Source organism: Hermetia illucens, chromosome 1 (genome assembly GCF_905115235.1).
Source record: "Hermetia illucens chromosome 1, iHerIll2.2.curated.20191125, whole genome shotgun sequence".
Classification (NCBI taxonomy): domain Eukaryota; kingdom Metazoa; phylum Arthropoda; class Insecta; order Diptera; family Stratiomyidae; genus Hermetia; species Hermetia illucens.
The window spans coordinates 94,726,965-94,741,591 of NC_051849.1; the positions used below are offsets into that span (position 1 = coordinate 94,726,965).

Consider the following 14,627-nt stretch of genomic DNA (forward strand, 5'->3'; position numbering starts at 1 on the left):
GAGTGAACCGGAATGTACATCTTCTAGACACAGACGGGTCACATGTCTTGCAGATACACTATGCCATATGAAGAGCTTTCTCCATTTCTCCATGGAACCGGTCTAGCCACATTTCAATGCTATCATAGGTGGCTTTGAAGTTGTTGAACAGATGGTACAACTGTTGACTATATATCAACAGTTTTCTCAGAGAGGACGGCTTGGTCTGATTATGCTTCAGGCTAAAGCTGCATAATTCGGCAAGTCTTCACACGACCTCCGCTGGAAACCGTTTTTGGACGAGCCAAGAGTTTGTAGGGCCGAGCTGGGACTAGGCTCATCCAACTGACGAGGATCTGCTTGTCTGCTGGTCACGTGTTAGGGGCAAGTAGATCTGATGGGGGGATGGACCGAAGCGGTAGCCCCATGGATTCAATTTAAAAAAAAACCGACGATACAAGAAGACGGGATGATGCCAGGCGCATCATTGGAGACGAGCTGCTAGCATCCAGCCAGGAGACAGTAGCCGTCGAGAGCAGTATACTCGGCGCCAGCTGTAGAACCGCTGTGCCGAAACCAGTCGCAGGAACCTACCGGAGCGGGGCGGCAGACGGACTAGTGGTTTCCAGCCTGGAATCCACTGCCGTCAAACTGAGTGTAGCAAGTACCAGACATAGTACTCCTAACCCGAAACCCTCGACGTCGGGGGATTCCTTAAAAGTAAAAACCAACGTCGCCAAGAGGCGGTCTTGGTTGGACTATTGTCAAAACATCGCTTGGATGCGGACTTAGGATCCCGCAATTTTTAAAAAAATATGTTCAACTCTGGCCAAGCTTTGGTCTGCTCAATATAATTCGTAGTCATGTTGTGTTCTGCGAATTATATAAAGGAGCATTTAACATCTGCGAGCCGCTTCGGTCATGCTGCTCCCAGGGCAGAGGTGAGCCAACGTCTGACGAGTTGCCTCTGCCTTGGTAAGATCCTGTAAAGCCGTCATCGTATAATGAAAGCATGAGGATTCTCTAATTTGCTAGCATGAGACGAAACCAATATATCCTGATTTATATTCATATGTGCTCAAGCCTTTAACGTCTAATACGTATGATGACAACATTCCCTGTAAGAGAATGTTCATACTAAACGAAAAGAGAACGCGACTAACCTCCAAAAAATTATTGCATTTAGTCTTCATTAGCTGCAACTACTAATTTCAATCAGGAGTTTAGAAAATAAGCCGTTTCTAGCGTGCTTACAACAGCCAAAAGAGTCAAGTAAATATAGTGTAAATTATCATTTGATTTTTAAATGTGCTTGGAAGTCAATTAAATCATTCTAACCTGTTTACTTTTATACAAAAAAATGAATTACTCTCCCACATGAGGTGCTCTAAAATATTATATACAGTTGACTCCCGATAATTCGTACATCGATTATTGGTATTTCCGGTTGGTTCGTAAAAATTTGCCAGTCTCCACAGTTAGTTTTCCATTTTAATTTGCACTCCCCATAATTGGTAATCCCGATATTTCGTACTAAATCGTCAGTCCCTTGACCATACGAATTGTCGGGTTTAAAATGAAAGATTGCCATGGAAGATATTTTTCCGTTTGCTATTAGCAGTATCTAATTTGAGCAAATACCTATTTCGGGGACCAACTGTCTTCAGTGTTTTATCACACTGAAGAAGGGGACAGTTGGTCCCCGAAATATGTATTTGTTCAAATTAGATACTTTTAGCCAATAAAACGGAAAAATATCTTCCAAGGCAATCTTTCATTTTGAGACTTCCGCTAACAAACTACCTCCTAATTCAAACCATGTATGGGTTTTAATTTATTGAATGGCCATTATAATAATATGTGATGCAGTGGCTCTTCTCCTGGAAACCGATCCCTGCCCAGCGCATCTCCTGCAACGCCTTATATTAGGACCGGGTATCGGCTATCTACTTGGAAGCTACTTTTCTGTTCAGGGAGTGCAAGTTCCATAAGAAAATGCTCAAATCGTTCATTCGTTTTCGTTGCCGGGTTTGTTGTTGTGTAGTCAATCCAGTGGGAGGCTCCTTTCGTGACTCCGTGAATTTTGTTTACCGTGTAAGGTTGTCAGCCGTACCCCCCCTCCCAGCAATCACCAAGTGGAGGTGGAGGTAGGGTTTGGTAGTAAAGCTGCTGGTGTTGGTTCAGCTGGAGTTTCCCATGGTGGGTACCAATTCACTACCCTTTGACCGCACAAGTAAAAATAAGACATGAGTAGAATAAATAATTTATTTGGACATTGAAATAAAATATTTATCAATATTTAAGCTAATAATAATCAACAATCTTAGCAAAATGGACGAAACACTTTTAATGTCATAATTTGAATATGATTTATTGCAAAAGTTACACGGCATAACTGAAATTTGTATTTTTAAAGACTCGGGTTCGACGTTCATTAATGCATTCTAAACAAAGCTCATCGCAAGGGTGTTTTGGTTGAAACCTTTCGCAGTATCGATTTATTTTCACCTTTACATTAGTAGTACTTTCGGTAGCTTATAATTTTGGCATGAGTCGATATATTCTACAATTTAAATTTATCAGAAATGGAGAAAACGAGGCTGAGAAGGTGGACTTATTTCTGATCGTATTGAATTGCGTCTACTCCTTTCGAAAAGGTCCACACAAATAAGTAAACAATCCTTTGTAAATTCGATGTCTTTAAATTTGAGTCTTAAGTCTACGTAGAAATATTTATAATCGAAAGTATAATTACTTAACACTTATATATTACGCAACCGTTTTCTAAACCAAATGAGGTGATAATGACTAGTATGTGTTTGGTTGTCTCAAAGGATAAAATGCAAGGTGTTTGAAGGGATGAAACATCGCGTACGATTACGATTTTATAGGAATACAAGACATAGAAACTTTGGAGAAAATATGTACATCGTTGAAGATTTCACTGGCTATTGAAATGTGCCGGAAGTCCAGGATTATTGCTGGTTGAGACCTTTTATCTTCCGATGTTTATAACCTCGTCGGCCATTGCGATTTCGTCGGTAGGTGCTTTGTTACCTTTCTTTTTCTTCGAATACCACATGAACATTATTCCTGCGCACAAATTAGTGCAGAACACGAGCCAAGCGAAGTAAAGTCCATATCCATAGCTGTGGAGCGAGAAAAGATAAAAATTTGGAAAAGTTGAAATACGAAAGTATTATTTCCCTATCCAAAATTGACTTACGTGAGCCTGGATCCTTCTGGGTACGAGAACTTAATATGCACCTTTTGATGATCAAGACTTGCGATGAACACTTGGATCACCACTAGGTTAGCTGCTGCTGAAATGAAGTGGATTCCACCAGCCAAGCGCTTGAACATATAACGAGGGTTCGCAAATGTATAGAGCGAAAAGATAAAGCCCATGGCCATTACCATGACCGTGATGACCGCAAAGGACGCCTGAGTGCGCACCAGGTCTGAAAATAGAAGTTGGCGAGACTGTCTTGGAAAACCTCAAACTGCAATCGTAACTCCGTGCTTACCAAGTAACTCCTCATCAATCGATGGATCATTTCGCATCATTTGTTCTGTTGGAAACATTTCGATCAGTTTACATCGTTCTAAAAAAAGTAGTAGTGTCTTTTATTTACAGATAGGACAGAGGTAGAGAAGCGTATAATTATAGGCAAATCTACAGTAGCAAATTATTCAGAAGAAAGGCGAAAGTGAACCGCGCACGAAATCTTTAACTGATTAGTTAACATCAATGATTAGTTGCGAAGTCTCAGATGATCTTGTGCCCAAATGCGACTGTGGTACCTTGTTGCTCACATTACTGCGTTCTAGTCCTTGAAATTAACTCTGAAATGAAATTGTGTACTATACGTGGATGTTTGAGAATAGCCATATGCATTTTGGAGTGATCCCGCTGTATCATTTATAAGATTGAAGTGTCCAGCAGGGCCCTTGCACATTCTCCTGTCGGATCACTATAGCGGTATGCAAACTCTTGTCGACAGGACACTTGAATTAGATGTTGGCCGCTTCATGACCTAAAAGTTTTACTGTTTTTGAGATATGACTGCCCCTGCGGTTATAATGCCGGATGGTACTTTTACGAACTCCAGAGTTGAACAGGTGAACAAGAGGTCTCAAAAGAGGCAAGAACCTTTCAACACGAAGGTGTTGCAAGGGGAATTGGGACACTGTGAGAGCAGTTGTTACCAATGAAAAGGCGAGAACTGCTATACTATCCTTTGAGCAGTTCAAAGCACCTGGCATGGATGGCATTTATCCAGCGATGCTAAAGGAGGGTATAGAACACTTAGAGCAACTTCTAAGAAATATTTTTCGAGGGTGTCTTGCTCTGGGCTACGTGCCTTCCTCTTGGCAAAAGGTTAAAGTAGTCTTCATACCTCAGCCGGGGAAAGATGACTATTCAAATTCAAAGAACTTCAGTCAAATCAGCTTAACATTATTTTCACTGAAATGAGTGGAGAGACTGGTTGACGGTCACATTCGTGTGTAGGCGCTAAGCTCGCACTCACTAAATGAAAACCAACATGCTTACCAATGTGGAAAGTCCTGTGCGTCTACTCTTCATTCCTGGGTTTCAAAGATAAAGGATGCAGCTCCGAAAGGCGAGTACGCGAAGGGGCGTTTGACTGTGCGCTCTGTCAAAAGCTCAGTGATGCCGTCACAGAGCGTGGTGCTAATGAAACTTTAATTGAGTGCATCTACGCTATGTTAACGCAGAGATTGCTGTGTGCTGAAGTGGATGTTGACCACTACCTGACAACGGACACAACGAAAGGCTGTCATCAAGGAGGTATGATATCGCCTGTGGAGTATGTTGGCCGACTCACTGCTATGTGAACTGCAAAATCTGCCAATACACGTTCAAGTTTATGCGGATGACTTGGCTGTGCTTGTTGTAGGTAGAGATCTTGGAACGGTGAGTAAAAATACCCAACGCGCCGTTGATTTGATTGACAGTTCCAAGTAAAATAACGATGGTATTATTTACAAAAAGGAGGAAATTGAGTGGTCTTTGCTTCCCAGAGATGATGGGTACAACCCTTCAACTCTTCGAAGAAGTGAAATATCTGGGAATTAATCTTGACAAGAAGTTTTGGAACAAACAAATAGAGGTAAAGTTGAAACGAACTCTCACAGCTTGTGGGTTGTGTAGGTGGACCTCCATCTCGATATGGGGACTTAGGCCTCAGGTAGTATGGATATATGTTGCTACCATTAGACCGATATTCGCTTATGCATCCGCAGTGTGGTGGGTTAAGGTGAAACAAAAGCGTTTTCGCTCTAAATTAGCCACGCTGCAAAGAACTGTGGCGCAGCTCTGATGGATTTTCGGATTTTCATACATCTGTTTTGTAGAAGATATGAAGTTATCTTGAAACGAAGAGAAAACTGGAACGAACTAGAAGATTGCGTGTTAGGATATACTGACGTTTTCTACACCGACGGCTCTAAAATAAAAACGGGTTCTATAGCCGGAGTCTACCTTCGAATAAAAACGAGGAGTGGGCTTTTCGGTGGGATAATATACAACAGTCTTTCAGGCCGAATTATATACAATATTAAGGGCGGCAACCTGGGTAATTGGCGAGCGGTTGAAGGGCAGTCGCTTTGCAATCGGTAGCGATAATCAAACTGCATTGAGAGCGTTAAGTAGTACTTTGAACACTTCAAAAATGGTTCAGGAATGTAGAAATCGATTGATATCTATTTTTATATTCAATGTTGCTATCAAAAACTGGTAACAAACTTCCCATGATGATAGATGGCTGATCCTTATCAAACTTGTCTTGTCAGAACCAAACAAACATACTGCGAAGTTTATCCTGTCGAAAAGCAGTAAGACTTGCAGAAGTATTGTGGCCATTATGACTGGCCATAATTCATTAGATTGCCACATGTTCAGAATAGGAATTCTCCAAGGTGATACGTGTCCATTCAGTAATAAGGAAGTGGAATCCACGGACCATTTTCTATGTGAGTGCCCTGCCTATGAACGCATCAGACATCAGATTTTTGGTGCTGATGTGCTCCAACTGCAGCGGGTAGCATCACATCCCCTAACGGAAATTCCGTGATACATAAACGAGTCCAAAATATTCTATTAGACGAGTGAATCGAGTACAATGGACCACTAGGGCCTGTCAGCTCAAAGGCTTCGCCTCCCCTCACATCAAACACACACACCCCTTGCGGTTGACCATAATTAGTTCGGATGGTCATCCTCAACCCAATGCTTATTAAAAATGGCGCCAAGTGTAGGTCAATCATTAACTAGGTTCCACAATGGTGCACCAATGATATATAGGCCATCCAAGATAGAGATAATATTAGCTTCTAAACTTTGTTCCCGACGTTTTTAAATTATAGATTACACGCCTATTCGTTAGCAGACAAGTGCCCATATGCCCTACTCTCCTCCTGACTTCTGGAAAAGTCTGGCAATTTAAGTGAGAGCTTCTCAAGGAAAAACTACCAGATCTAGGCTTTGAGAACTATCTTCCTCCAAGGCAACCGCTCTTAAGTCTGTGGCATGTTGATCTTGTCGGCTGGAGGCTGAAAGCTTGTCCCATTTGAATTTTTGAAAACTGTTTCTGACTTCAAGCAACAAAGACTAGATTGACGTGAAATTTATTCCTGATTTCATCTTTATCTTGTCTTTTTTTTAGCTAAGAAGAAACGGATGAGTGTGCAACAATTGGTTGGATAAGGCGGTGGATTTGCTTCCAACATTGCATTTTATCATCTGATTTTGGATACCAGACCTGGCAAACAATCTCCACCTTCATGTTCTGCCTTTTTAAGGTTTTATGTAAAACAAAACCTTATTAAAATCGGTTTACTGTCTGTCTGCCCGTTTACCACACACATTTTCCTCGGAGGTGGTTGTAGCGATTGACACCAAATGGTGGAAAGGTAGGAACTGTGAACGCTCAAAGATACAGTGAATTACATCATTTTACGACGAATTTAAGGGGGGTCCCCCATACATGCAAAAAGGAGTCATGTGGAGTATCAACTGAAAGATCTCGATAAGTGGTTTCCGAAGCCGCTCTTAGTTTTGACATTTGTTGGAAAGGTGGGAAGTACGGGGGGTCGAAAGTGATCATCTCTTTAACGGACCCATTCTCAGAAACTACCCAACCGAAAAATCTGAAAAAAAATCAGGAGACTGTCATTGTATGGTGCCTAGGCTCCGAAATACCTTCCATACCGATATCTGTTCAAAAAAAGTTAATGGTAAATTTCCCCAATTTATTAACGTTTTTGAAGTAATTCTCCTCTTAGTTTACTTCCGTCAGCTCGGATGTTCATTTACCCATTTTATCCTTCCGTTAAGCCATTACATATTGTATCAAGGAACTTCTAAGAGCTATCTAATGTCTTGAATTATATAAGGGTGACAAGCAGAATGTGATTATTAACAAGCAAAAGTTTCACTATATGGTGTCGTGGGGCCGAAATAGCCCTAATAACGGTATATTACTATATTTTGAGAAATTGACTGGAAATTTTCAGCGGTTTGTTCACCCAAGAACCATAAATTTGCAGTAAAGCAGGCTATAATATAGAAGTTTGGATAGTTTGGCAGAAATCACACCATTGCTAAAAAAATTTTGATAGGTCAAAATCTAAGATCTAAGACAATCGCCCTGTGAGTCAAGGTTCAAGAATATCCCCTGCTTGTCGTAAATGGCAACTAGAAGAGGTAAAAGTTAGCGTGCTAGCAACCATTAAACTTTGAAACGGTCTTGCTAACAAAACGTTAACAGCGCCTCAGATAAGAACTAATTTCAGGGTTCTGGCATTTGGCTATTAAACAATAGCTCTAAAGGGTTTGTAAATTTCTATAACTTTCACCATCTTGTCATCAGCGGCATATTGTTGTAATCAAGTTGACCGCATTGCGGTTTAGGATTTTTTTCTGAAAGTGAATAAGAAACACAACGCTACATCGAAAGGGGCCATCATTTGATTCTCACTTAACTTCACTTTCGTGTTGCTACTGAATCTATTCGTGGATGAATTTAGCGTCGGTCCTATAAATGCATTATGAGATATTTTTTCATCTGGCTGACGTTCAGTAATGTCAACGCTTTATTGCTTCAAAAACGACGTAAACTCTGAATAATTCACTGGAGAATTTTGATCAGTACTGGGCCACTCTGATGCAGTTTAATTAGTTGGTGAAGTCCAGCAAGACCTGGCTGATTACGGAACGAATGCACGTAAGGTACGGAGAACTTGATAGGCTAGAGCTCTAATACCACGGCCGTTTTATTCGTCTAAAACCCGACTTAATAGGCTGCCGTGAGTGGGTTAATGAATGATGATGATCCGGCCTGGAAAGTCTACAATACCTATGGTAGATAAAGAGGACATGGCAGATCGTACTTCAGATGCAGCGATGGCATGGGCCAGGACGACAGATAGCTGCTAGGGATATCGAATTGGTAGACTTCGATGGAGTGCTTTACTTAAGCGTCACCTATGATGATGGTTGGTAACGAAAGTAACAGCTACGTCAAACAAATACTCCAACGAATTGAAGATTAACACCAACAAAACCAAGGTTTTCCTGATTGGGACTGTTTTTATTTGCTTTAAGAAGATTTAAGAAGATTGAGGTCATTGGGCAAAAGGAAGCAACTCTCAGAAAACACGTCCACATAACCATGAAACCCAAAGATGCTAGGAAAGGGGTGTATTCAAGGCTGTATTATTTTTCTTATGCGGTAATTGCTTCATCAACGGTAATACTTGGTTCTGAAAGCAAACTGAAAATCTCTGAAAAGAGAAACCTGTATCACAAGTTTTTCGACGAAAAGACCCCGTTTAATTGGCAGTTTTGCAAGAAATGTAATATGATCGCTGTTACCAAGACAGCTTCTACGGCGTACTAGATGCTGGTGACCGACAGTGAGAGCGGAACTTTTGGTACCCAAGCTGAGGTTGGTATAATGATTTTAAGGATTGAGAACTTTTAGGTCCCGAATTAATGTGCTTCGAGAATCAGCACTACCTAGAGAGCGTTAAGCTAGGAATTTCCGTCCTGATGGTCTAAATGATTGCGGGTAATGAGTTGCGGGTGAGAGGTTATGGAGAAAAAGACTGGGTCAATGGTATATCCGAGACCAGCATGATGTCAGGTCCAACGTCAAGAAGGTGCAAGAGTGCCTTTGTTAGTGCGTTGGTCCACTAAAAGGAACAAACTTAAACATTAGCTTTGATATTGGCTAAAATCACTTGCCCAGACTGTGACATGGTCTTGGTAGTGCAAACCAATGAATTGGTTCAAACCCGGGTAATGGAACATATAGAAGAGGCCAAATTAACATATCTTTGATATGTATGTACAAGCTTAGCAATTAATGAAGGAACACAAGACCTTTATACCCGAAGCACCCAGTTTCCGGTATCCCGACTTGTTTACATTGACGACAGATTAGCGGCTGCTTATAGTGCGAAGGAATGGTTGGGGGAGGACGATATTTCTGTTATCATTACCGAAGAGTTATTTTAAATATATAGGCGACCCATTTGCTCCAGAGAAACTACGTAGTTCAAATTAGTTGAAGCGGAATTTTTACTCGATAATTTGTAACAAGAGTTTGGGCGCACGGCCAAAAACCAACTGGAGGTAAAGACATGAATTACCTAATTGCTTTACTTAGTATTCCTGCAACACATGCCCACTCTTCTAAATAATAACACCAGAGCATTCACTGGTTTTTTCCTGGTAAAAATACTATTTTTACAATAGGACTAATAAATTTTTCAAGCACTCAAATTGCACGGCTAAATAACTCTAATTTACTTGTTTGTTAACGATATAAAAGACGTAATTATTTTCATTTTCATTTAAAACTGTCTACAGAAAATCACACAAGTCCTGGCAATTTTATGTGTTTATACAGAATAAATTTAACACATTGCGTAAACAGAACATAAACAAAGTATAAACAATGAGAGATTTATACACAAAGACCCAAATGACTGCTTAAATTATTTTTAGATTAATGTCGAATGTTTGGACACAATTGAAATTGCATTAATTTCGGCTAAGTACCGCATGAAACTGGGGGCTGAAACAATAGAATGCAAGAATAGATTAAATGCTATCAGAAATAAATAATCAAATCAAATCACCAACGTAAATCATAGTACACGCTTCATTCAAGCTATAGTATTTTTGCTTTGAGGAAATACTGTATCAAGGAATTTTGGCCTCCGTTACGGGAAATAAACTTTCTTCCGATAATTTTTTGTCGAGGAGCCTCCAGAGAGACCGAATCGCTATGGAAAGGTTAATGAGAAATAATTGTTTAAAACACGAAAAAAAGCTAAAGCATAAAAGAAGAAGAAACGAATTAGAAAACGGGAAGCTGGTCCTTTTAGGTATGAATGGTTTTGTGTATTTTGTGTATTACTACAAAATTTCAAGACTCCGAATTCCAGATTTTTCGGTTCAGTAGATTCTGAGAATGAGTCCTCGGAAGAAATGACCTTTTTTCAGCTCCCGCTCCCTCCGTTCTGCATTAAATATCAGAACTGCAGGCAACATTGAAAAGCGCTAAACGAAACCTTTCATTTGATACCCCATATGACTATATTCGGTGAAAAAAATAGACAACCCCCTTTTGTATGCTAGAGGTCCCATCCCTGAGTTCCACATAGAACGATGTAACTTACTGCATACGTGCGCGTTTAAAATTCCCACCTTCTACCAAATTTGGCATAACCGTTTCTGGAAAACCGTTTCACAAAACCTTAAAAAGAAGATTATGGAACTGTTTGCCTGTTTAACAAACTGGTAGAACCGAAAGGATATAGAGATCAATTCTGATAACAGCCTGTTGTCCTTAAAGGGGGCCAGATTACGTACTAGTGCATTGAATTGATGACAATACAAATTGAAAGACAACCACAGTTCAGGAGAAGTGAACTTTTCGGAGATGACTCATCAATGAAGAAGCTAAAGTCCAGTCATAAGCATGGAACAGCTTAGAAACCTTTCTCCCATGAACTACAATAAGATATTGGATAACGTGAAGTAATAATGTCGCATATATTTACAATTACACTTAATTAATTTAATTTCTTTCAATAAAATGAACTAGGGAAGAGAAGGAAATGAAGGAATAGCAAAATCAAACAAACAATCAAACGGTAGCGAATAACGAGGAAAACAACCGGCCGTTTTGAAATAACGTGCTATTCACATCTTAGACTTTTGATATTCAGTTCAGTGGTCTGGTATACATGGACATAATACAAAATACAATAACAGAGGTGAAAGTCCCCTATTGAAATCGATTCAATGTCGGTCTATCCGTCTGTCTGTCTGTCAGTCTGCAACATCCGATTTACTCGGAAACGGCTGAACCGATTGTCACAAAATTTACTGAGAATATGTGGTCTTTGTGTTTCTTTATATACAGCGAGTGGCGCCATTTTGTGTTCAGTTTGAAGGTCGGCTCCCCAATACATGCGAAAGGGGGTGTACATTTTTTCTCAGAGAATGGTCATGTGGGGCATAAAAAAGGGATACTAGTACTTTGACTGGTCCTATTTCTGATATTGGGTAAAACGTAAGGGAATTAGGGCTCAAAATGTGTGCCCGAAAAGCAAAACCGGTCTCGTTTTCAGAACGAGCTAACTGAAAAATCTGAAAAAATCACACTGATGCAACTATATGAAATCTAGGCCTCAAAATACATTCCGTTCCAATATCTGCACAAAAAAAGTTAATAATAGTATATTGCCATGTTTTAGAAATTTACCTGAAAATCCCCCTTAAGTTCATCCTAGAAATACAAAATGCATAGGCGATAATATAGCATGTAAGTTTAGATGCAATCCAACCATTATTAACGAAGTTATAGAAGGTTAAACTTTCGCATTTCAGGTAAATTTATTGCACCCTATGACGAGTATGACGTCATCATCATATGAAGTGAACTTAGGACGTCTTAGTTTTGCTTTTTTGGCTTCTTTAGCTGTTTACATATCAATGTCAATTACTCGAGGGAGACATGTGCGGGAAGGACAGGACATGTATGTACCTGGTTACCAGCAGTTTTTAATTTACGTACGTGTTTTTGTGAACGGAGTAAAGTTGAAATCCGTGAAGATGTGTTGATAAATTTATCAATGCGTAATAGACAATGTTTGTTTATTTATGATGAACACAGTATTTATGTCGTTGGTATCTACGTACATATCATTTAAGAGTTTAGGAAAATATTGCGGGATTTTCTTAGTCTTAGCTATGTACGAATTGAAAATCGTGCATAGAGAACTGCTGACATAAGATGAACACAAAACCTTTTACCTGAAGCGGCGAGCTTCCGGTATTCCGACTTGTTTGTTCTTTAACCTAAGCAGGCTCATATAAAAGTGCTATTTAATACCTTTTTGTTATATATTTTGATACCATACCATAAGATTTACTCCGAAACCGTTGGAGCTATTGTCACAAAATTTGATGAGAAGATGCGTGAATCGCTATACGTGCAACGAGTGTCACCATTTTGTGTTGGCTTTAAGGGGGGCTACCCATATATGAGAAAGGGGGAACAAATTTTTTTTCAGAGAATATGATCATGCAGGATGTTGAACGAAAGCGCTCAATTAGTACTTTTTGAAAATGATCTATGGAGTGAAGACTCAAAATGTGCCTCAAAAAGTGACACAGGTTTTGTTCTCAGCACCTATTCATCCAAGAATCATCCAAACATTGTAGCAATGCAAACACATTCTATTTCGATATCTGTACAAATAAAGTAAATAATAGCAAATAATTATAGTTTAGAAATTTATCCGAAAACCTCTCTTCAGTTTATAGTAGAAGTATGAAATTTGACATCAGTATAAGGGGTAATATACGAGGGTTGTTCAGAAAATAACGGGAATATTTGTTTTTTGAAGAAAATATTGATTTATTCGTCAGCACGTTTTCCATTCGTAAAAACACTTCTTAAAGTTGATCTTTGGAATAGCCTCTAGCTCTTTCAGCGATGCGCATTTATTGCTATTAATGCTTGCAAAACGGCAATCTTTTAAGGCTCTATTTATTTTTGGAAACAGAAAAAAGTCATACACAGCCATATCGGGCGAAAATGGAGGCTTTGGCATCATTACATTATTGTGTTTGGTCAAAAACTCACAAACAAGCAATGAAGTGTGAGCAGGTGCATTATTATGGTGCAAGAGCCCCGATTTGTTTTACCATAAATCCGAACGCTTTTTTTCGGATTGGTTCACGTAAACGGCGTTGCACTTGTAGGTAGCACTCCATATTGACTGTTTGACTTCTTGGAAACGCTTATACCACTCGTAAAATCTTGTTTTACTCATAGCGGACTCACCATAGGCCCATTTCAGACACTTTGCTACATTTAATTTCATTTTCTACGCAAAATTTTATACGAAAGTTTTTGTTTTTAATTAACGAAAATCGTCGAGCTCATACAAACACGTACTTACAAGGCCAACAAAATAAAAAAACAAAATGACAATAAGACTCTCCAAATCCGCGAAATGAAGTTCGAAAGCAATCCAAGTATAGTCGGGAAACCGGGAACTGGACGCTTCAGGTATGAAAAGTTTTGTATGTTTCTTACATAAAGACATTTGAGTGTGCATTTGCCCCATTAGTACGTAGCACATAATATATGCATATATTATGTGAGAATATCCACTTTCGGGTGATATTGACATTCATAGTCTTGAATTTGTAAAGAAACAACTTTGACCTATTATAATTTTGGTAGTGGTAGTGTGATTTCGGAGCCTAGGCACCATATAGTGGCAGCCTCTTGATTTTTTTCAGATTTTTCGGTTGGGCAGTTTCTGAGAATTAGTCGCTTGAATAAATGATCACGCACTTTCCACCTTTCCAACAAAACTAAGACCAACTTCGGAAAGTACTAATCGAGACCTTTCATTTGATACTCCACATGACTATATTTGATAAAAAAAATTTACATCCTAATTTGCATGTATAGGGACCCCCCTTAAATTCGACATAAAAGGATGTATGCGTGAGCGTTCATAGTTCCCATCTTTCCACCAAATTTGGTGTCAATCGCTATAACTGTCTCCGAGAAAAATGCGTGTGACGGACAGACAGACAGACAGTAAATCGATTTTAATAATGTTTTGTTTTACACAAAGCCTTAACAAGATAGTCCTCCTGAATGCAATGCAAACAGTTATCGCTGGATGACCATGCATCGGTTGGTTCAAAATAATATTTGCGAATTAAAATTCGAATTACGGAAGTTGGGAACAGGAATTTCAAAGAACTAAGAGAAATGGTCGGATTATGCACGATTTCGAATTACCTAAATTCGAATTATCAAGGTTGGTAAAGTATACACTTCAGTTTCTCAAACTTTTCATGGCTAGTTGGAGCTGTCTCCGTATGGCGTTGATTCGGTGGAGAATAGTGCGTCAACCACACTTACGTGCGGTTACGTGAAATATGCTACAGTTCTTCCTGAAATATATGCACTGCTTCTCTACTGTTCTGTGCCAGTGATTTTGGGGTGATCTACTCGCCGGCCATATTTAGAGACTGGACTCCGCTACATGACATAGTCAGCAATGCAATTGTGTGCCAC

The 14,627-nt window shown here is 39.5% G+C and overlaps 1 protein-coding gene across 1 annotated transcript in view; it reads right to left on the reverse strand.

The window, feature by feature from the left end:
- Positions 1–2,230: 2,230 nt before the first annotated feature.
- Positions 2,231–14,627, reverse strand: part of LOC119646487 — an 89,520-nt gene continuing 77,123 nt past the window's right edge. The window contains exons 4-6 of the mRNA XM_038046946.1: positions 3,507–3,584; positions 3,206–3,440; positions 2,231–3,128 (exon numbers count right to left, since the gene is read on the reverse strand). Of these exons, the coding sequence (XP_037902874.1) occupies positions 2,975–3,128; positions 3,206–3,440; positions 3,507–3,584 (467 nt within the window). The 3' untranslated portion in view covers positions 2,231–2,974. The remainder of the gene's footprint in view (positions 3,129–3,205; positions 3,441–3,506; positions 3,585–14,627) is intronic.